Source organism: Caretta caretta, chromosome 5, assembly GCF_965140235.1.
Source record: "Caretta caretta isolate rCarCar2 chromosome 5, rCarCar1.hap1, whole genome shotgun sequence".
Taxonomy (NCBI): Eukaryota; Metazoa; Chordata; order Testudines; family Cheloniidae; genus Caretta; species Caretta caretta.
This window is the reverse complement of record NC_134210.1, coordinates 25,859,061-25,882,217: the sequence shown is the minus strand read 5'-3', so window position 1 is coordinate 25,882,217 and position 23,157 is coordinate 25,859,061. Positions and strand designations below refer to the sequence as shown.

Genomic DNA, 23,157 nt, shown 5'->3' with positions numbered 1-23,157 from the left:
CTTCAATTCCACATTTCCTCAAAAGGAGGAACATCTTAAGTAACACGAGCCTACTTCAGAAAGTTACTGTCATGAAATTATGGAAGTGGCCAGAGGTCCCAGTCGGGGTGCTAATTATTGTATTATTGTAAAATCAGAAGTAAAAACAGTATCTGCTCTGAAGAGCTTACGAACGGCTACATGGTGGTAATTTGATGTGGTGCATCAGCAACGAGAACAGCAATCATCAGGTGTGGACTCTTGGATCAGTGCTGATCAATAAGGGGTGCATGCATAAAGATTTAGTGCACAGACCCCATTAATGCTCATGCAGCTTACACTGTTAACAATTCTGTGCGCTACTTAAAAACTTTCATTCTTAAAAATCTATCTTGTAATAATATATTCAGGATCTGTTTCTTGATTCTATTTATACTTCTTTTTGATGAGTGAACAGAAGGTATATTTGTTTTCCAAAGAGATTCTCTTGAGAAATGCACTACCATTATTCTTCATTCCTATGATTTGCCAGTGAGCAATAGAATCAAATCTTCTATTAAGAACAAAGTGTGAATCAAAGAAATTCAGCAACTAGTATTTACTGTCCTGTTCTAGTGCCCATGACCATAAAATTATGCATTTGACACTTGTGGGGATTTGTATGGTATGGTAACTCTTCCTACATATATACAGTGTGTTAGGGGGCATATTCCTTCACCCACTTACTTCCCTGGTCCTTCTCGCACGAACAGAGAGCAACAATACCCGAAGTCCGAAGGTGCAAACAATTCGATGTTTATTGGGGTGAACTTCCAGCAAGTATGATTCCAGTTTCCTTCCTCAGCGTCCCCGTTCCCAGCTCTGACACCACAGAGCCTTGCCTGTGTCCCTGTTCCCATTCCCCACCCATTAGCAAAACATGATTCCAATTTCCCACCCCCATTCCTTGTTCCCATTCCCCCCTTACTTCCTGATTGACTGCAGACTATATAGTAAAACTTTGTTCTGCTTAGCCATACCTTAACCAATCATTTCACTGAAATTTAACTAACCAATCCTAACATATTGTAACACGATTATCTAACCAATTATATCCCACCACCTTAATTAGTTTACACCCAACAAAATTAATTATACAGCAGACGGAAACAATCACAGAACCAGACATAGATTATACAGACAAACAATAGGAAATGGGGACTACAGTGATAGAACAACAAAAAATGAGGATTTCACATCCCAGCTATTGATAAATGAGTTCTTGCCAGACAGGATGCTATCAAACTAAGTTTTCTTTAAATCTGCTAGGCTCTTCCATTACTCTGGATGTGATAGGCATTATCAGGACAGGAATGTATTCCTAACAGCCCAATAGCACCATATTTCAGTGTGACTAGTTTGGAATGTAAGGATGTGACCGGTCGCTTCCCAGCTTATGGCTGCCTCTGCTGCTTAGCCAAAGGCCTTAGCCTAAGAACAGGGCCTCAGACTGTCACAGTAAGAGAAGGCCCTTACACTGGCAGACAGTGATTTTGATTCTTTCTTTTATACCTCTATAACTATCTAAGTGATAAGAATACACTTAAATTCTTAAATTATAGGCCTTTGCAGACAGCCCTGAATATCTATATCCTAACACAGGTGTGATAAAATGGCAGCGGAAACTTCATCTCCTTATTCTGGGGATGTTTTGGTGAAAGAGATACTGACAATTTTGAAGATCTATGAACTGAAAATTATGCTTTCTGAGCCTTTAGAACTTCCGATATTCAGTCATAGTTTATTGCCTGAAAAGCACTCCTGGCTGGAGGGATTGCTCACAGATTGAGGTCCAATATCTGCAACCCACAAGAACTACAATACTCAGGGAGGACATCATTAGTTCTAGAAAGTAAAACCAGTGCTAAAATGTCTAGTATCTGAAAGCTTGTTGTGATTTTAAGGTTTGAAATGTTATGAACTTATTCTGAAAGTGAATGCACTATGCTTTGGATATCTGCGTCACATGATATAATGCATTCCTTGACATTGGTGAAATTCTCAAGGGCAATAATACCTGAGACTTCAAACAATGCTGACACCAGCTCAGCGAATTCAACTGTAGATCTCCAGATAAACTTGTCACTAGTACACCAGAAGAACTGTAGATTTCAGTCTTCCTGTAGGAGCACAGAAAACACCCAGATCCTTGAGTAAACTCATATAAAATAGCTATCTCATGCATTACCAATTGGATGGAGGAAGATATATGATTCTCCCCCATCTCTTTGACCTGTCCAAGCCTGGTGCATCACTGAGTTCTTGGCTGGAAACAGCTGTGACAAAACTTGCCTGTGTGTTAGGCAGCATCTTCCGTCTACTCGGCTATTATTGATGCTTGTCAAACATTCTTTGAAATGTGGCAACCAGAGGTGAGAGGGCAATACCTAGGCAGAGGGATTACAGGATATTCAAAAAATCCTTAATGGCAACAAGGGGATTCTCTGAAGGAACCTGTGATGAGTCACTTTCTGCCACTTCCAAGTTTACTTCCCTCGTGAGTCACCACAACAAATATCTAAAGCCACTAGCAGTGCACCCTGGATCATTTTGCATGTCTTATAACCCACTCACATTGAGTCACATACCAGTATTAAACAATATATGACAAAATCAGGCAAGAATAAAACTTATTTCCCATCCCCAAATTAAAACAAAAAGCATTTTCCCGTCAATGTGCCTGATTAAAAACAGACCATCAGTTTCTGTTTTGTGTGCACGCACAGACATGATAGCATTTGTAGGTCTATTTGATGCCGAGAGTTTTTCTGATTTACTTTCCTATACTATAGGGAATATTGTGAAATTATATTGTTGATTTGCGTAATAAAGCTCAGCAACATTCATTGGTAAGAAATTTCAAAATTTTTGAAGAATCATTTGGGTTGTCAAGGACCTCTAGTGGGTCACATAAGATTTCCACTTAAGAGCTTTTAGCCACTTCATACACTGAAATGACATGTAATGTTTCTGGGTTGTTTTTTTGTTTTAAACAGGAAGTCCGTAAAGTGAATGAGGGTATCAAGTATAATCACCCTTTGAGAAAATGCGTTGATACAATACTGAAAAAGGTAATTAATGAATTCTACAATTTTAGAGATTCTTGCTCTTTTGTAAGTTCCTGAACATATTAAAATCTGACTTTAGCCCTTTTAAGACTCTTGTCCAATGTGAGAATTTCTTTTCTCGTAGTTTATTTTGTTTCAATAAATGAAAACCTTTTGAAAGCTGTTATTCTTAAAAGCTCAGTTGAATACCAGCTGTCCTAATTATGTTGTTATGAAATGTGAAATTATTAAATTGGGATTCTGTTTATAGTATTAGGACTTCTTCTAGAATATGGAAAGCAAGCACAGAGCATTTTTGAACATAATGTAACTTTTAAAAAAGATTTTCATCTTGATGATCTGCTGACCTAACACTTGAGTTATAATTTATAATTTCTTCTTATGAGAGTCAACCTCTCAGTGCAATCACATCTGTGTAGTATGATGTATATAATTGCTTGTCTTCTATAAATTTAGTTTGAGCTATTCTTTGGTGGTTGATGTATAGTTTTTTCCATATCTAGCAATAAAATTACATTGTAAAGGATAACTGAAAAATAAGTATTTTCTGCTTCTATGTACTGTATCCTATTCTGAATTTATTCATACAAACTTGAATAAAATACATTTTTCTTTAACAAGATATGTCTTTTTTTTTTATATTCTTCGAACGTGATCATTTACATACAGGGAAATGCAGACTCCACTTTTATAAGTGAATCCTTTGCAGTATCGGAGGGGAAAGAAATTGAATATTTTAAGTGAAATGCATTTCAGTTGCATCTACTCTCCAAAAAAAATATTTTAAGACTTCAATAAAAGACCATATCCTACTGGTAATGTATGCTCTGCTTCCATAAATGAAGTATTTCAATTATTTTCCTTTTCCTACCAGTGTCCTACTGAATACCAGGAAAGAATGGGTAGGAATATGGATGACTATGAAGATTTTGATGACAGGCAAAACAACTATCCAAGTGAGAAAAGTCTGGTCAAACTTCACAAACAGGTAACTCGATAAGTTTCTGTTGCAACATCACTTCTCTTGCTAACTTATTCATTTAAGACCATTGTTTGTTCTTAAATAGTTGACAAATAAACTGAGATCCTTAATTTTCATGATTTTTTTTTTAATTCTGCTCATAAAACTGTACCTGTTTGTTCTATTTCTGAAAGTGGAACAAAACATGTATTAATGTATGAAATTCAAAAGGAATATCTATAGGAATAAAAATTGCTTATCCTATGATTGTTGTAGCATGTTTTAAATAGATGTGATGAGGCATAGCACTATATGCGCTCTAATGAAGAATCTCAAACAGAAATCGTAGTGAAAGCACAAGAAACTCATTGGGGAGATAAAGAAAGAAAATGGTGGGGGAAAGAAATGCTCAGTTTTGAAATACTCCTTTCACATCTCTTTTTATAAATAGAATTAAATACACACAATCAAAAAATAGGCAGAAGTCATCTTTGTACCTGTTACTCCTTTTTAACTTTAGCAGCTAGTCAAAGTTCAGGGCCTTGTAAGTTGTTCTAGTTGGGAGTAGAAATTGATGACTGAATCTTATTCAGTGCAATCTTGTCTGTTTACAGGGAATGTACAAAGTTCTGCTTCTCCAAATGCAGGAGAAACTAAAAGCAAAAGTAGTAATTTCTTAGTTAACAGGCCTAAACCTCTTTCAGTCAGGACTCCTGACTCAGAACCTCTTTCTAGGCTTTTCCCAGGGTCACGTCTTTTCCTAGGGCTTACGGACTTGTGCTTGGCTTTCTTGCTCTCCTTCTGAGGATATGTCTACATTGCAACTGGGAGGTGTGATTGTAACATATGTAGGCATTCCACAAGCAGAGCTCCACCCAGGACCCATACATGAGTAGCTATCCCGTGGTGCCACAACTACACTGCTGTTGTTACTCAAGGTCGCTTTGATTTAACTAGATGAAAGCTAGCTTGGGTATGCATACATCTGCTACAGTCACACCTCCCATTTGCATTATAGATGTATTCTAAGTCCCGCTTAGGCCAAATCTATGTTACAGAGTTCATTTGACACAAGTTACATTGGCATACTGTTGCCAGCTTTTGTATATCACTTGGGTGCATGTACACTTGGCTGTTGGTGTCGTTGCTGTGCATTCTCACACCAGATGGTTGCATCAATGTAAAATGTGGATATCCCAGCATTCCCTGCACCGCCATCCGGTTCAATGCTTTGTTAAACATTTTTGCAGTGCTTTGTGGGATAGCAGCAATTTACCCAGGGATTTCTGAGAACTAAAGGTCAAGTTCCCATCCCATAATGCTTGTTCTATCTCATAACTTTTGTACTGTTTTTTAAAATTCCCACAGTCCTACGTGCTGCTGTTCAGTCTCTGCCATCTGCCTGACAGAAGCTTGGACCCTGTAGAGCGCAGCAAAATTTTAATGACCATTGCTAATACAGGATGCACTATTCTCCTTTGTGGAACTTGTATTACTACAAGTGAGGATGTGATGAGGAAAAAGAGATGAGGAATATCACAATAACTGGATGTTGGGCACAGTGAATAAAAATGTCAGGTTACTGCTGGCATTCATGGACTAGTTCCATGCTGTGGTTTGCCACTTCTGGGCCTGAGAAACGAGCAGTGATTGGTAGGATCACATTGTAATGCAGGTTTGGGATGATGAGCAGTGGCTGCAGAACTTCCAGATGTGAAAGGCCACGTTCCTGGATCTGTGTGCTGAGTTTGCTTCAGACTTCGAGTGCAGGACACCAGAATGAGATCTGCATTGACAGTGGAGAAGCAAGTGGCCATCAAGTTCTGTGGGTTTGCAATGCCAGATTGCTGTCCGTCAGTGACCAATCAGTTTGGAGTTGGAAAATCCATAGTGTGGGCTGTTGTCATCCAAGTTTGCAAGGCCACTAAGCATTTCCTGCTGCATAGGACTGTAACTATTGGCAATATGCAGCAAATCAGAGTGGATTTGCAGCAATAGGGCACATATCCCTGTTCTGGCATCACCTCACCTTGCTAGTGGATACATAGAAAAGCATCTCTTTCTGTTTGTTGTTACGAAAGTGCTAGTGGATCACGGCCGACACTTCACTGATATCAGCATGGGCTGGTCAGGGAAGTTGCATGAAACTTGCATCTTTAAGAACACAGGACTTTTCCAAAAGCTATAAGAAGGGGCATTCTTTCTTGCCCAGCACATTACCATTGGCGGTACTGAAATGCTTGTAGTGATTTTGGGGGACCCAGCATACTCCTTGTGCCCCGGCTTATGAAGTCATACACTGGCTACCTAGACATCACCAAAGAAAGATTCAACTACTAGCTCAGCAGGATGACTGTTTAATGTGCTTTTGGTAGATTGAAGTGTTGCTGGTCTTGTTTACTCACTAGCTTGGGTATCAGTAAGGCAAAAATACCCATCATCATAGCTGCATGTTGTTGTGTACTGCCTGATATCTGAGAGGCAAAGGAAAAAAGGCTGCCGGAAGGGTGGAGGGGTGAGGTGGACTGGTTGTCTGCTGAATTTGAATAGCCAGACACAATGGCTATTAGAAATGCCAACCATGTAGTCAGGTCAGGGAGGCTTTAAAAGTCTATTTTAGCAGTCAGCCACGCCAGTATTATGTGATGCTTTTATGAACTAGTGTGCCTTTGAGCGTATGGTGAATTACTGACTTCCATTATGAATTCTGTAATGCAGCAGTTGTGCTTGGAAGTTAACAAATATATTGAGTTTCCAAAAATAGAACCTTATTATGTGCAAAGAAACAGGAAACAAAATTAAAGTGCAAAAACACAAGGTAAAGACATTTTATCAGCGCTGTAACAGGGTAACCAGTACTGTAAAAATCCAGATAAACAATAAACGTTTACATTTACATATTAAAAATGTATGTTTGTCATGTTACGAAATATGTAGTGCATTGTGGCTGATCTTGTGGTTTTCACACATTGTTATATGTATGGTTACGATTCTCCTCGTTTTTCCTCTGGCATGGAGTGGTAGTGGTAAGGGTTCATACCATGCTGCAATCTGTTATGAAGTGTGTGGAGGATGGGGGAGAGAGGTAGGGGTGTGTGTGTGTGTGTGGAGTAGTGACCAGGGATTAGAAAGGCTGCTGAGTCTGGGGTCTTTGGACATGTAGATTGATAATGCTCTGCAACATCTGAGTTGCTTAGCAAACCCTTGATATCCTGGTACACTTTTCAATGCACCTTTCAGACCTTTTGCCTCTCTTGAAGCAACTGATCTCTTCATTCTTGGTCCTTCACCATGGCCATATGGCCCCTTCCAACCCCTTTGTTCATTGCCAGTAGCCGTAGAGGACTGGAGGATCTCACAGAACATATCCTCCTAGTCCACTTCTTTCTCCTCTTGATAAAGTCAGATGTTCAGCGGGCGTGGAGGGAGCATCTCTCAAGCCACCACACCAGAGGGCTTTTGATTAGAGCAGGTACCTTTTAAGATTTATAGTCACAACAGAAAGGGAAAGATAAGTCTCAACACTCCCTTACATTATTCCTCTAAATACCTTTAAAAAGAAATGCCAATTGTCACTGTAGTTTTGGAGTGCCTTATTACAGCACCGCTCTGTAGGTCAAACCATGGTGAGCAGGCCCTGAAGGAAGAGGGTGTACTGTTGCATAGAATGTTTTAGATGCTATAGAGGGAAAGTGTGGTGAATATTGCCAATATCTTTGCAGGCAGTGGTGATTTTGGCTGATATCTCCCTCCTGGGGGTGACCAATACACAGAGAGACAATCTTCAACTGGTGTTCTGAAGCCAGCCCAGGCCCATATGCTGCTAGCCTATTTACTGTAATGGTGGCAGTGCAACTCATTGCAGAGTGGTGTGGGAAAGTGTCCTATTGCAGGGGAAGAAACAAACTACAATGCCTTGAAATGTTTGGGAGACTATTCCAGAGTATCTCCATGAAAGTTTCATCAAGATCACTCAAGGATAAAAGGGACATTCTTGTTCAGATAACCAAAGTATTCCATGTGGTCCCCTGTCCAGCCCAACAAACCAAAGAATGGAAGTGCGGACACCACCTCTGCCTTGTTCTTTTACCTCTCTGAGCGCAGGACAGTGATTGGATGTGGATTGTGTATTTAGACTATTATGCTACTTATTAGTAAAATGTTAGAGAATAATTTTTTTTCTAACATATTACAAGTAAGCCATCAAAAGTCAGTGTTTGTTCTTTATACTTGCAGATGGGATGGGCACCATTTTTAAATGGGGAAGAAGGGCAGGTGAGCAGCCAAGGGAGGAAGGGAGATGAGATTTTTGGGAAACGAAAAGGTAAAAAATTCTTACAAGGCATAGTGTATGTTCATGGTTACCAGGGCTCACCTGCACTCACCAGGTGGGGCTGGCTTGAGTTCAGTGGAGTTTGATAACTCCTGACTCACCACATGGCTTCAGTCCCCCTCCTCATCGCTGCCACCATCCCTCCACCTCACCATGTGCCTTGGGGGTCTCTGTCTCAGGGTCCCACAAAGTATCCAGTCATAGGCAGGAGGCTAGTGGGCTCCCCTCCAAGTATGGCATGTTCTTCATCATAGAAGAAGAGGTCTGTGGAAGTACCAGATTTGTTGTTTGCATCTCTTGCCTTCTGGTTTGCCTACTGGAGTTTCTTCACTTTCCCATGACACCACTTCCATCCACGTTCTGCCCCCATTTCAGCATCCCCTATGCAATCTGCACATAGATGTCTATATTTCTTTGGCTGTTTCTTAGCTGTGTTTGCACAGTCTCTTCTCACATGCTGAGATGCTCTGTGACTTCTTTCCTGCTTCAGGCAGGAGTTCATCTGGCAGTCTATATGCATGCTTGGAGCCAGCAGGGTCCGATGCTTGCAAAAGTGAGCTAGTGGGTGTGCTCATCAAGCTAGTCAGTCAGGAAAAATCATTTCAGAAAGACTGTAGGGGCTTTAACGGGGGGAGGGGGGGAATGTGGCTTCTGGTGTCTCTAACCTTGGGCAGTGGAGTTCAAAATTGTGACAGGATTGGCCACTGTTGCAGCAGTAGGGGTATCGTGGGACAACTGCTGGAGGACTATTAGGGTCAACACAGTTGATGCAGTATCTACACTCACAGTGCATTGACCTAAGTAGGTCAACCAGGCCTCTGCATTGCTCGGGGAGGTGGTGATGTTATTGAGTTGCTGTAATGGGGTGCATATGGTTGCAGAAGACAAATACAGGGAGTCCTTGGACTTAGGACATACAACGCAATTCTGAGGAACGAATTAAGTCAAAACCGCTTTCCCATAGGAATCAATGGTATGAAGAGGGGATTGATTCCTGAACCAAGGCTTGACACACTATTTTCACCACAATAACCCAGTTTTTTGTATTAACTGAATTATAGATGACTAACGTTGCAATATCAGTGTATTTACTGTACCCTGTATTTTGTAAACAGAATTCAGATAAACATATAAACTCGCATATGCTGCTCAGAATGCCGGCAACACAGGCCCCGAAAGCCAGGGAGAACGGCACACTTGCTAAGCCTCCGCCAATCAGTGTTCAAGCTTTCTGATTGGCTCCCGGCCCCGGGCTCAGCAAATCAAAAATAAGCAGCAACAACTACCCGGCAACAAGCTACCCTGCTGCCTCAAAGCCAATCAGAAGTGACCCCTTCCAGCTCCATACCAGTATAACACAACCAGAGAGTGATTTCAAGTGAACTTTAAGCAAATCGAGCATCGTAAGGGCAAAACGGGCAGTCAACTGAAAAGCAGCGTAAGTGGCGTCCGATGTAAGCCGGGCGTCATAAGTCCATGGACTCCTTGTATAAGAGTAGAGACATGCACAACTAGGTCAATGCAAGTTGACTTAGATCAACTTAACTTTTTAGTATAGTCCAGATCTCAGTTTCTTATCTGCCCTTCTCCAGCTAGTCTTTTCCACACCCACAGACAGATCTGGTCAAAACAACACCCATTAGAACCCTCTGCCCACATGATCCTAGTTTCAGGGCAGACTCTTTTAGGCCTTGTTTTAGGTGTGGCCTCTTAACTGTCTCTTACAGCTCTCTTATGTTCACACCCATTCAGCTCCAAATTGGTTTTAACTCAACCCTTAAAACAGTTTAACTCAGCTCAAAATACACCTATATGAGGTGGTGAGCAGTCAGTGTGGAGTTTAACAATTTTCTCCTATTTCTTGGAGCAAGCATTCTGTAACTGAAACTTTGGGGTTTGTTTACTATAGGTAATTTATTCAGTTCAGAGACACCGTCGTACGCAGGTGCAGTGGCGAATTCTTTTAGAACAAGCATTCTACTTGGAGGATGTGGCGAAAAATGAAACCAGTACAACTCGTCAGTTTGTTCATACTTTTCAGTTCCAAGAACCTGAAAACAGAATTACCCGATATTTCTATACACCAGCTGTTGGTAGGTGTTGTCATACAAATGTTGAGTACCTAAATGACTATAACTCATGCTTTCCTGTAGAGAGCATGGCATTTTTTCTCCTGTGTGAGTAATATTCATTTATAGTAGTAGCAATAGGCAAATATACATCCCTTTGTGCTTGTGTGATGGAATAGACATGCTCCCTCCCCCAGTTGCCAAAAAGCAGTTGTATTTCTGATAATAAACTTAATGTGAAGGCAAATTAAGAGCACTTAGATACAACATAATGGCCACCTCCACAGAAATTCCAAAAGATTTTTCCTAGACGCTATAGAAACAAAAACAATTTGCAACATTAGCAAGCAACACAACTAGAAAATTATCCAGCAATAACTCATTCAGTACAGGTCATCCTGCCTTCCATAATCCGTAACACCTTAGAGAGGGCTGCCTTCAGCTCTCCATACCTTTAAGTTGGCCAAGTACCATTGCTGTGACTCTTCCACTGTCCCCTCCTAGAAGAGTTGAGGATATGAGGAAAAGATGTTGTTTTCTTGCTGTACCAGACAGTTGGAACCCCAGCCCCATTCTGCTCCTTCTTTAGGAGATGCCTTCTCGTAATCCAGCTTCCATTTCCAGTTTATCAGGGAACTAACCCACTATAGAATGATGCATTGTGAACCTGCCAAAGTGCAACAACATTAATTTAATAACCTAACCTACTCCCTAGGTCCCTGAGCTGTGGAGAGAGAGGCAAAAAACCCCATACCAGGCCAATCTGGCAATTTGGGGAAAATGTCTTCCTACTGTCAAAAAGGTGACTAGCATGATGCCCACAACAAGGAGCAAAAACCCAGTCTTACTCTTATTCCAAAGGGAGGAGCTGCTGCTCCTGGATGAAGAATAGTTCCTCAAGCAAGAGGAAGGGTTAATAAGCCCTCCCCTTGGGTGGCAGGAGCCAATAGTCTTATTTGGCAGCATTCTGATCAGCCAGTCAGCTAAGGAGTACCTCCCATTTCACCTCTCCAAGCCCATGAGGAGGAGAAGAGAAGAAAGGTGGAGTGCACTGCAGTCATTAAAGGAACCCAAGGTTTTCTTTCCTTTGTTGGCCCAGACACAGGCTCCCCAAGTCTGGGGCTGTGAGTTGTGGGAAGCACTGGCTAAACTAGCAAAGACATGAGTTATAATTATGCTAACATATATTGAAGCATACATCTTATGCACAGAGAGTATCTTCACAGTTGAATATTTAATATTCAACCATCTTAATTGAAAAACTGAAAATCATTCATTGCTCCAAATATACTGTCTAATTCCTATAAGCAATGTAAACCACAGAATCTTTGTTTTTGTTTATTTTTTGGATGGAGTACTTCTTCCTGTTACCAGCCCCAAGTTTATACATGTATGCATACTTTATTTTTAAACATGAAATTGCCTTTTTCTATATATTTGTTGCATTGTTTCAGAAATAATAATTTACGCCTGAGACAAAGTTACAGGCATCACAAAATCAATGAGTTCTTAGATTACTATCTCCACAGATTCCACTCTTAGTGCAATTATGCTTGAGATAGAATTCTTTTCAGCTAGCCATGTCAGTTGGCACCTTGCCTCAACAATACTATTTTGAAAATTTCCATTTCTCCCTATTTCTTATATAAATTGTATTAATCTGCTATTTATTGGGTTTTTTTCCAGAATGGTACTGGGAATGTCTCCTTCGACCATGGTTTTACAGAATTCTTGCTATTGTTTTGGCCACATTCTCTGTAATTGTTGTGTGGTCAGAGTGCACGTTTTTCAGCACTGAACCTGTTCTGTCCTTGTTTGCTGTCTTCATACAACTGGCAGAAAGAACGTACAACTATATTTACATAGAGGTCAGTTTGGAATGTTCATTTAATAATCTTATTGTACAGATTTTAGTTCCTACAGTAATGAAAGAGACCAAGTTTATTAAACTTAGCCCTTGTAATCGATTATCTATGAAAAATTAACCTCTGACTACTGAACCACAGAAGCTCTGTAAGCTACCCAGGTACTAAGACTAATTTGGTGGCAGTGTCTCCTCTTCTGTGCACCACTCTATTATAACCGGTGGAGTCTGACCCAATTCAGTCATCTGCAGGAACATAAAACTGGAGTAACTTGATCTAGTTATGTAGACATGGGTTGTTGGCATGGTATATGGGACTCCTCATTCTCTTATCATCTGGGCTAGTTTCTTTTTCAAGGTTCTCATGTGTGCAATATTTGCTCTGAATATACCAAACTGCCACCAAACGGCAAGTCCGTAGTCTTAGGAGCTGTGAATTACTTGAGAGACATACCTCATAGGAAATGAGCCCAACATATGCAGACAAAAATACATGAACTTTAAAATGCCTATTTTATTATTAGAGGGTCCTGTATAAGTCAAGGAAGAGCTTCCAAGCTACTTATGGTAGTGTAGTATTAATCTATTTCTTTGTTTGTTCAACTCATCACCATTGTCTAATTGTAGTTACCCAATTTAACTGCAACTATATCAGTAAATGCAGCCTATAACATGCTTTATTTTACACTGTGGAAATAGGAAAGGAGGAAATAGGAAAGGAGCCCTTTTAAATCCTTCTTAGCTGTTTGAAAATACACTTCATACTTTTGCAACTTAGTGGAGCTAACATGTTTGTTTTTAAACAATATGATTTCATTGCTGTATTTATTTAAGTACATCTTGTATGCAGTACATTGACAGCATTGTATATAGGCCTGTATAGGCTAAATTTATGCATTAGTTATGTTGTAATTCCATGACACAATAGAAATAAACAATTTTGCCCTAAGTCTTTTGTTGCTATAGGCTAGTATTGCAGGAGTTATTCTGATATAATTATAAATTTGAAAGAAATAGTAAAAAATGAATATTTTGTTTCTAGATGGCTTGCTTCCTTACCATCTTCTTCTTAAGTATCTGTGTTTACTCAACTGTCTTCAGGATTCGTGTATTTAATTATTATTATTTAGCTTCACACCATCAGACTGATGCATACAGTCTCCTTTTCAGTGGCATGTAAGTACACCATATATTTTGTGGGTGTGTATATATAGATTGTTTCTGGGACTGCCTCTTTTTAAATAATAAATTAATTTTAAATCAATAGTGTTTCAGATATAACCCTTGATGATCAGATAGGTGTAATTTATTCAGCATTTCATCTTTTAAAAGCCACTTCATATCTAGTTGTGATATTATTCTTTAGATTTTATTTTATTAAGGGGGGAAATTGCTTAAAAGCTGCTAACTGTTAAATTTATACAGGTTATTCTGCCGTTTAACTCCACCATTGTGTCTGAATTTCTTGGGTTTGACTCACATGGATTCATCCATCTCTCACAAAAACACTCAGGCAACTGCATATACGTCAGTAAGTATAGAGAGAATTTATCTTGATGCAATATAGCTTAACAGTCAGAAAAACAGTTATGAAATGAAATGTTTACTGTAAAAACATAGTTCTTCATCTTGTTGCTTACTCAGTATTAAAGCAGGATAGAATTAATAACTCCTGAGAGAATTCTGTGCCAAAAAAAAAATTCTGTGCCCAATATTTTAAAGTTCTACATATTTCATTTGTCAATAAATGTGGAGATACCCTGCACATGGATTTGGTGGTGAGACTGCACCCAGCCCTGACACAGCACAGGAGCTGGCCCTCCCCAGATACACCCCGGGGCCCTGTGCCACGTACACCAAGATAGCAAGCAAGAGGGACAGAGGCATGCATGCACGCCCAGCCCTGGCCCCTGATTTTGGTGTGGGACAGGCAGGCTCAGCCCAGCAGGATCCAAGTGAGGAAGGGCTTAGGGTGAGGGGATCCAGGTGTGGAGTGAGAGGGGTCTGGGTGAGGGCAGTTTGGTGGGGGTTCCGGGTGCGTGGGGGAATCTGGATGCACAGGGATTCATTGGGGGTTTCCAAGTGCAGGGGGAATGGGATTTTGCAGGGGGTCCAGGTGAAGGTGGTTGGGGTTCAGAGGGGGAGTGGGGTCTGGGTGTGTGTGACTTACCGGGGTGGCCTGGGTGCTGGGGGAATGGGGCTGGGTGAGTTGGGGGTCTGGGTGCAGCTGATTGGGACTTAGTGTGATGGGGATCCTGGTATAGAGGGTTCGTCAGGATGGTTCAGGGGCAGGGTGTACCCTGCGGTGATTTACCTCTCCACTAGCTGTTTTAGGCGCCCAAAATGATGCACCCACACAGCTGGGCAGAGGCGTATGACCAGTTTTGCAGCTTCCCTTTGCTTCCCTGTCAGAAGTCATTTTTTCTGCAGGGAAGCAAAGAAATCTGTGGGGGACATGAATTCTGTGCACATGCAGTGGCACAGAATTCCCCCAGGAGTAATAGAAACTGTTCTCCAGACTTATTCATTGGGCAAGGTCAAGATACTCATTGTCCCTTCTTATCATTATCACTGGCAGGCTTGTACTCAGTTTGACTCTCTGAATAGTGTGTGCTGTGCTGAGCTAAATGAGTGCAACTTACTTGTAACTTCCAAGTGATATTTGTTTTTGCACATGGACTCCAAATTTGTAGATATCAGTAGCAAATATAAGTTGAGAATGAAGATAGTAAATCTGGTTTTTGTTAAGCAATCAGTGGTTTGACAGTGGTAGAATTATCATTTTGGTGGTAGACTATAATCTTGTGGGCGTAGTTTATTTATTGATTTAGATTGAAGACAAGATTTCTAACCATGGCTGTATGTGCCCTAAAATAATGAATCATACAATAAATACAATTAAATCTCAGCTGCATTAAAATCAGTTGCACAGTAGGGCTGTCTGTTAATCACAGTTAACTGATGCGATTAACTCAAAAAAAAAATTACTGTGATTAAAAAAAATTAATTGCAATTAATCGCATTGTTAAACAATAGAATACCAATTGAAATTTATTCAATATTTTGGGATTTTTTCTACGTTTTCAAATGTATTGATTTCTATTACAACACAGAAGAAAAAGTGTATGGTGCTCACTTATATTATTTTTATTACAAATATTTGCACGGAAAAAACGATAAACAAAAGAAATAATATTTTTTCAATTCACCTCATACAAGTACACTTTCACGATAGAGATTGCACTATAGTAACTTACAAATGTAGATTTTTTTTTGTTACATAACTGCACTCAAAAACAAAACAATGTAAAACTTCAGAGCCTACAAGTCCACTCAATCCTACTTCTTGTTCAGCCAATCACTAAGAGAAACAAGTTTGTTCACATTTACAGAGATACTGCTGGCTACAAAAGTGCCATGCGAACACCTGTTCTCAATTTCAGGTGACATCATAAATAAGAAGCAGGCAGCATTATCTCCTGCAAATTGTAATCAAACTTGTTTGTCTGAGCGATTGGCTGAAGTAGGACTGAGTGGACTTGTAGGCGCTAAAGTTTTACATTGTTTTATTTATGAATGCAGTTATTTTTTTGTACATAATTCTACATTTTTAAGTTCAACTTTCATGATAAAGAGATTGCACTACAGTACTTGTATTACTGGGGTGGGCAAACTTTTTGGCCCGAAGGCCACATCGGGGTGCGAAACTTTATGGAGGGCTGGGTAAGGAAGGCTGTGCTTCCCCAAACAGCCTGGCCCCTCCCACTTCCCGCCCCCTGACTGCCCCCCTCAGAACTCCCCATCCATCCAACCCCTCTTGCTCCTTGTTCCCTGTCCGCCCCTTCCTGGGACCCCTGCCCCTAACCGCCCCCCCGGGACACCACCCCCTATCTAAGCCCCCTGTCCCATGCCCCCACCCCCCAGAACCTCTGCCCTATCCAACCACCCCCTGTTCCCCATCCCCTGACTCCCCCCCCACCCCACCCCGAACCTCTGCCCCATCCAACCGCCCCTTCCCGGGACTCCTGCCCCAACTGCTCCCCGGGACCCCCTGCCCCTTATCCAACCCCCCAGCCCCCTTACCATGCTGCTCAAAGCAGCATGTCTAGCAGCCGCGCCACCCAGCCAGAGCTAGACACGCTGCCGCCCAGAGCGCTGTCCACGCGGCGGTGGGGCAGTGAAGGGGGTCAGTGGGGGAGGGCCCAGGGGCGAGCCTCCCTGGCCCGGAGCTCAGGGACCGGGCAGGACAGTCCCGTGGGCCGGATGTGGCCCGCGGGCCATAGTTTGCACACCTCTGTTGTATTAGGTGAATTGAAATATACTATTTTTTTTGGTTTTTACAGTGTAAAGATTTGTATTCAAAAATAATATAAAGTGAGCACAGTACACTTTGTATTCTGTGTTGTAATTGAAATCAATATATTTGAAAATGTAGAAAACATCCCAAAATTGATTGATAACTCATTTTTCATTTGTCAACATTCATTACAAATTAGTTATTACAAATAGAGTTATGTAGATATTTAGAGAATGGATAACTTATTGTATTGTGACTGGGTCCTATGGGTGCGAAGGTGGTAAATTCTAGACAGAAACAAAAAGAATGGATGCAACTGTCTTATCTTTGTACTAATCAGTATTTTTCTCTTCAGATAATGGGCTCCATGAGAGTGTTGTCCTTCATTGCAGATGGGTTTTATATATATTATCCCATGCTGGTTGTCATTCTCTGTATTGCCACTTACTTCAGGTGAGTAATTGGCAGATCTGTAATCCTTTGCATTTATAATTTACTTAGCACTGATTTCAAAATGTAAGACATTCTTTCTCTGCTCCTCCCCACCCCCCCACTCCCCCGCAGCATCATGTTAACTCAAACTATTAAAAATGAGACTGTAAGGACCTAGGGGTGACAGTGGACGAGAAGCTGGATATGAGTCAGCAGTGTGCCCTTGTTGCCAAGAAGGCCAATGGCATTTTGGGATGTATAAGTAGGGGCATAGCGAGCAGATCGAGGGACGTGATCATTCCCCTCTATTCGACATTGGTGAGGCCTCATCTGGAGTACTGTGTCCAGTTTTGGGCCCCACACTTCAAGAAGGATGTGGATAAATTGGAGAGAGTCCAGCGAAGGGCAACAAAAATGATTAGGGGTCTAGAACACATGACTTATGAGGAGAGGCTGAGGGAGCTGGGATTGTTTAGCCTGCAGAAGAGAAGAATGAGGGGAGATTTGATAGCTGCTTTCAACTACCTGAAGGGGGGTTCCAAAGAGGATGGCTCTAGACTGTTCTCAATGGTAACAGATGACAGAACGAGGAGTAATGGTCTCAAGTTGCAGTGGGGGAGGTTTAGATTGGATATTAGGAAAAACTTTTTCACTAAGAGGGTGGTGAAACACTGGAATGCGTTACCTAGGGAGGTGGTAGAATCTCCTTCCTTAGAGGTTTTTAAGGTCAGGCTTGACAAAGCCCTGGCTGGGATGATTTAACTGGGAATTGGTCCTGCTTCGAGCAGGGGGTTGGACTAGATGACCTTCTGGGGTCCCTTCCAACCCTTATATTCTATGATTCTATGACTCCATGAGGCTGTATTAGCAGCCAGAGGTCACTGTGGCATAAGGATACCTGGGGCATGACTCCTGCACTGGAAGCCAGAAGTGAGTTTACATAGGCTCCTCTATAGTAACTCGTCCTCCATTACTTGTCATCTACACAGAGGGGAAATCCTCAGTGTTTTTACAGTAGTATCAAAGATTTGACACAGCAGCTATAATTTTGGTACTTGTGAGATTACTGCAAGCAGGTGCATTTCTTCTTTTAAGTTACTTGCAGTAGTGATAGGAGGGAACGCTTCTAATAAATTGTAAGCATGCTTCCATTCTGCTGTATTTCTGATTTAACATAATTGAAAGGACTTTTGGGGTGATGCATGCCACAATCTCAGTCTAAGTACCTCCTTAGTGCTCTGAATTTTCATCTTGCTTGCTCAGCAAAATAAATGATGTCCTTTTTAAAATGTAAGTTGCCAGTATGGTAAGCTCTTCTCCCTGCATTTTGGGGATAGCTAGCTTTGCATGCTGCAGTGCAGTTAGTTTCAACTTCATTTTTATGAATTAAAACTTTTTTCTTTTATCCTTTTTGTTTTTGCCAGCTTAGGAACTCGTTGTTTGAATCTTCTGGGGTTCCAGCAGTTCATGGGAGACAATGAAATGACCTCTGACTTCATTGATGAAGGAAAGGAGTTAATCAGAAGAGGTAATATGGGTAAAATCAATGTATCTAAAATTTTGTGATAAAACTGAATATTGTTTATGGCTTTTTAGTACTTAGACCCAAAATCTAAAATTGCAAGGATCATTTTATAAACTAAATGTCATATTGGTTTAAATCCCACACCTCTCACAATTTGCACACTATAGGGCTTCATCAGTACCTGAAAGAGAGTCTAAGGAAACCTTAGATGCTGCAGGAACCGGTGTTTGTGATTCAGTAGGCCATAGTCTTCTCTTGGAATCCATACTGAACTAATGCCCCAACTTGGTGGTAAGGGGTAGTGTAGAAGTGAAGTTTTTCACATGAGATCCCAGTTTGTGATACCCTTTGGGGCATTTCAGGGCCACTGTGATTCTTAATTAGTTAAGATTTATAAAGCTGAAATCCTCAGCTGGAAGGTGCTATAGTAATGTGTAATCAGTTTTTAATAATTTACGTAAAGACTTTGTATCAATCATAAAGTATAAAATGAAGTTACTTGTACTCAATTTTTATTGGAAAGGTGCATGCACCGCCACCCTTAAGCAAGCAATTATGACACCATGCATTTTACAAAGAATCTCTTTTGAAAGGACCCTTAAACATCCCATCATTAAGTTTACAGAGCTGAATATTGATTGTCATTGTCCCATTAGTTCATTTTTAGAACTGCCAGGCCTTCAAACCAAAACAAAACCCTTGTGTATTTTAGGTAACATTTTAGTTTCTCTTTGACAGAGATCCTTCTATCTGGCACATCGTTATAATTTTAGATTGAGTCATTCTTCTTCCATGCCCCATCTGTTGATACGCCATGTTATTAAATATTGGGGAAGTTCATATTAAGCTTCATTCAAATTTATAAAAGTAGGCAAGTAGTTAATTTAAAACTTCAGTGTTTTTCCTCAGGTGAGCCCCTTCGTGAAGAGTGTACTGGTTTTGATTAAATTTAATCCTTTTAAGAGTATTGGTATAATTTTATTCCAGTGCCTTTTTAATCCTTGGTGCTTTAACTGTTGTATAATCACTGATGGTTTTTATTACTCTGTAGTTTAAATACAAATATGGTTCCTTTTCTAGAGAAAAGAAAACGGCAAAGGCAGGAAGAAGGTGAAAATAGAAGAAGGGTATGAGAATATTTTAGAAAGTATTATACTAATTTTCTATGTACTGTGTGTTGGTATGTATTACAACTTTCCATTAGGACCTTGGTTTTCATTCCATTATAACACTAGTGTGGAATTTGAAATATAAAGTCATAATCCCAGAAGAAATATGTCAAAATATGTCTATCCCCCTCCAGTCAATTCATTATTGTAGCCTACAGGAAATGAATTAGTACCCATGGCATGCTTTTCAAGCCCAAACACTATAGAACTTTATTTTTTTAATTCAACATGAATTAAAAATAGAATCTGGTTTATTGCAAATCTGCAGCGCTTAATTTTACATGTTTTCTTCATGTGTGTATGTGTTACATTGTCACTGAACTTAAATTGACATGAAACATTTTGGTCTTTCCAGACCATTTTCAATTAATGGTTCAGAAAGGTTGGGTGGTTTTTATTCTGCAGACTAGAACTGAAGATCTTGCTCTGTTGTAAATGGGTATATTGTCTTCAATGGAATTATGCCAGTTTACGCCAGCTCAGGATCTGGAACCACTGAGCTGACTTTGAGCCATATTGAATGTAATTAAATAGTTTCCAATTGGTTTTAATAGAAATTGAATCCGATCCTGCCTCTCTTTTACATAAACCAGGGGTTTTCAAACTTCACTTCACCACAACCCCCTTCTGACACCAAAAATACTACATGACCCCAGGAGGGGGAGGGAACCAAAGCCCAAGGCCTATAGTCCCAGGTGGGGGGCCTGTGAAGTGAGCCCTACCACCCAGGGCTGAAGCCCTCAGGCTTCGGCTTCAGCCCTGGGCAGTGGGGCTCAAGCTTGAGCTTTATCCCCAGAAAGTCTAATGCCAGCCCTGGCAACCCCATTAAAACGGGGTTGCAATCCACTTTGGGGTCCCGACCCACAGTTTGAGAACCGCCGATGTCACTGTAATATTTTCATATTAGAGTTTACAAGAACTTTTACTGTAAGCATCATATGACTGTGTGGCTATTGTATTATCCTACCAACAGGTGGCATCTCATTTCTACTGCATTGACTATAGAGATATTGAGCATATTTTGTATGAATAGATTTAACACGAAATTAGTATAACTATGATACAGCGGACCCTCGCTAGAACTCGCGTCTATATAGTGCAAATTCGCTTATAACGCTGTCACAGCCATGGATCCCAAATTTAGTAACTTTTGTTGGCAGTCATGATAACGCGGTCCTGGCTATAACGCAGTACTGCGCATGGATCCCGAATCTTGCCTTCTAGCGAGGATCCAGTGTACTTACTTTTAAAAAACTATTGGGTGGGAACAATTGCTAGTAAAATATATTTTAGAATGAAAGGGCACATACTGATTAAAATTTTTTAAATTGAAGAAGACACAGGCACACAATCTCACAGCCTGTACTCAGTAACACCTAATGTATAAAGTTACTGCTCCTCTAGTTTATTGTGTGAGGGTGAATATCCCAAGATAATGGATCTAGAATTTCAGAGGATTCCAGATATGATCCGAGTAAGTAACTTTGTTCATATCGCTGATGGGGTGTATTTTGTTGATTTTGTTTTTTGGGTCAGGAATGGAAAGAACGATATGGAAACAGCCGAGAAGATTCCACTAGAAATAGAAATGTTCACCCAGACCAAAATGAATCTAGTTTCTCAGAGACCAGTGCAAGCAGACGTAAGTAATACACTTTTTTCTATACTTTCTAAAACCTTCACTAGCATAATTGTAAAAGTCGCAATAATTTGTTTTCTGCTTATCACCTCAGCATGCTGAGTTTACCCCTTTTTGTCTCACGAAGCCATGCTGTTCACTCCAGGAGGGACAGTAGGTCTCCACGGGGCTGGCAATCTTTGATATTTCCTCTTTCCACTCCATGGGAAGGTTCTGAGAATAATCACAGATTCCTAGGTCATTTATTGGACTCTCTGATTTGACCTGTAGTCCTTAACAATTTGAGCCGCTGTTCCCAGCTGTGGGATTGACAACAAAGGGCTTATCTACACATTTGACTAAATCAGCACTTCTGTGATCGATGCAACTGTGTTGATTTGACCCGCTAAGTCGATGGGAGAGCACTTTCTCGTCGACATCTGTATGCCAGCTCCCTGAGAAGCATAAAGTAAGTCAGCGGGACAGCATCTCCCGTTGACACAGCACGGTATAGACACTGCTGTAAGTCGACCTAAGTTATGTTGACTTCAGTTACATAACTAAGGGTATGTCTACACTACGGAATAAGGTTGAATTTATAGAAGTCGTTTTTTTAGAAATCGGTTTTATATATTCGAGTGTGTGTGTCCCCACAGAAAATGCTCTAAGTGCATTAACTCGGCGGAGCGCTTCCACAGTACCGAGGCTAGAGTCGACTTCCGGAGCGTTGCACTGTGGGTAGCTATCCCACAGTTCCCGCAGTCTCCGCTGCCCATTGGAATTCTGGGTTGAGATCCCAATGCCTGATGGGGCTAAAACATTGTCGCGGGTGGTTCTGGGTACATATCGTCAGGCCCCCGTTCCCTCCCTCCCTCCGTGAAAGCAAGGGCAGACAATCATTTCGCGCCTTTTTTCCTGAGTTACCTGTGCAGACGCCATACCACTGCAAGCATGGAGCCCGCTCAGGTAACTGTCACCCTATGTCTCCTGGGTGCTGGCAGACGCGGTACGGCTTTGCTGCACAGTAGCAGCAACCCATTGCCTTCTGGCAGCAGACGGTGCAATACGACTGGTAGTTGTCCTCGTCGTGTCCGAGGTGCTCCTGGCCACGTCGGCTGGGAGCGCCTGGGCAGACATGGGTGCAGGGACTAAATTTGGAGTGACTTGACCAGGTCATTCTCTTTAGTCCTGCAGTCAGTCCTATTGAACCGTCTTATGGTGAGCGGGCAGGCGATACGGACTGCTAGCAGTCGTACTGTACCATCTTCTGCCAGGCAGGCAAGAGATGAAGATGGCTAGCAGTCGTACTGTACCATCTTCTGCCAGGCAGCCATGAGATGTGGATGGCATGCAGTCCTTCTGCACCGTCTGCTGCCAGCCGAAGATGTAAAAGATAGATGGAGTGGCTCAGAACAAGAAATAGACCAGATTTGTTTTGTACTCATTTGCCTCCTCCCCTGTCTAGGGGACTCATTCCTCTAGATCACACTGCAGTCACTCACAGAGAAGGTGCAGCGAGGTAAATCTAGCCATGTATCAATCAGAGGCCAGGCTAACCTCCTTGTTCCAATAAGAACGATAACTTAGGTGCACCATTTCTTATTGGAACCCTCCGTGCAGTCCTGCCTGAAATACTCCTTGATGTACAGGCACCCCCTTTGTTGATTTTAGCTCCCTGAAGCCAACCCTGTAAGCCATGTCGTCAGTCGCCCCTCCCTCCATCAGAGCAACAGCAGACAATCGTTCCGCGCCTTTTTTCTGTGCGGACGCCATACCAAGGCAAGCATGGAGGCCGCTCAGCTC

The 23,157-nt window shown here is 41.3% G+C and overlaps 1 protein-coding gene across 2 annotated transcripts in view; it reads left to right on the top strand.

Moving 5' to 3' along the window:
* LMBRD2 (LMBR1 domain containing 2) overlaps positions 1-23,157 on the top strand; it is a 62,117-nt gene that overhangs the window by 25,061 nt on the left and 13,899 nt on the right. For both annotated transcript variants that reach the window (XM_048851499.2, XM_048851500.2), the window contains exons 7-16: positions 3,015-3,089; positions 3,961-4,074; positions 10,290-10,473; positions 12,136-12,317; positions 13,356-13,489; positions 13,739-13,844; positions 16,966-17,063; positions 18,467-18,570; positions 19,648-19,694; positions 21,273-21,378. In XM_048851499.2, the coding sequence (XP_048707456.2) occupies positions 3,015-3,089; positions 3,961-4,074; positions 10,290-10,473; positions 12,136-12,317; positions 13,356-13,489; positions 13,739-13,844; positions 16,966-17,063; positions 18,467-18,570; positions 19,648-19,694; positions 21,273-21,378 (1,150 nt within the window). The remainder of the gene's footprint in view (positions 1-3,014; positions 3,090-3,960; positions 4,075-10,289; positions 10,474-12,135; positions 12,318-13,355; positions 13,490-13,738; positions 13,845-16,965; positions 17,064-18,466; positions 18,571-19,647; positions 19,695-21,272; positions 21,379-23,157) is intronic.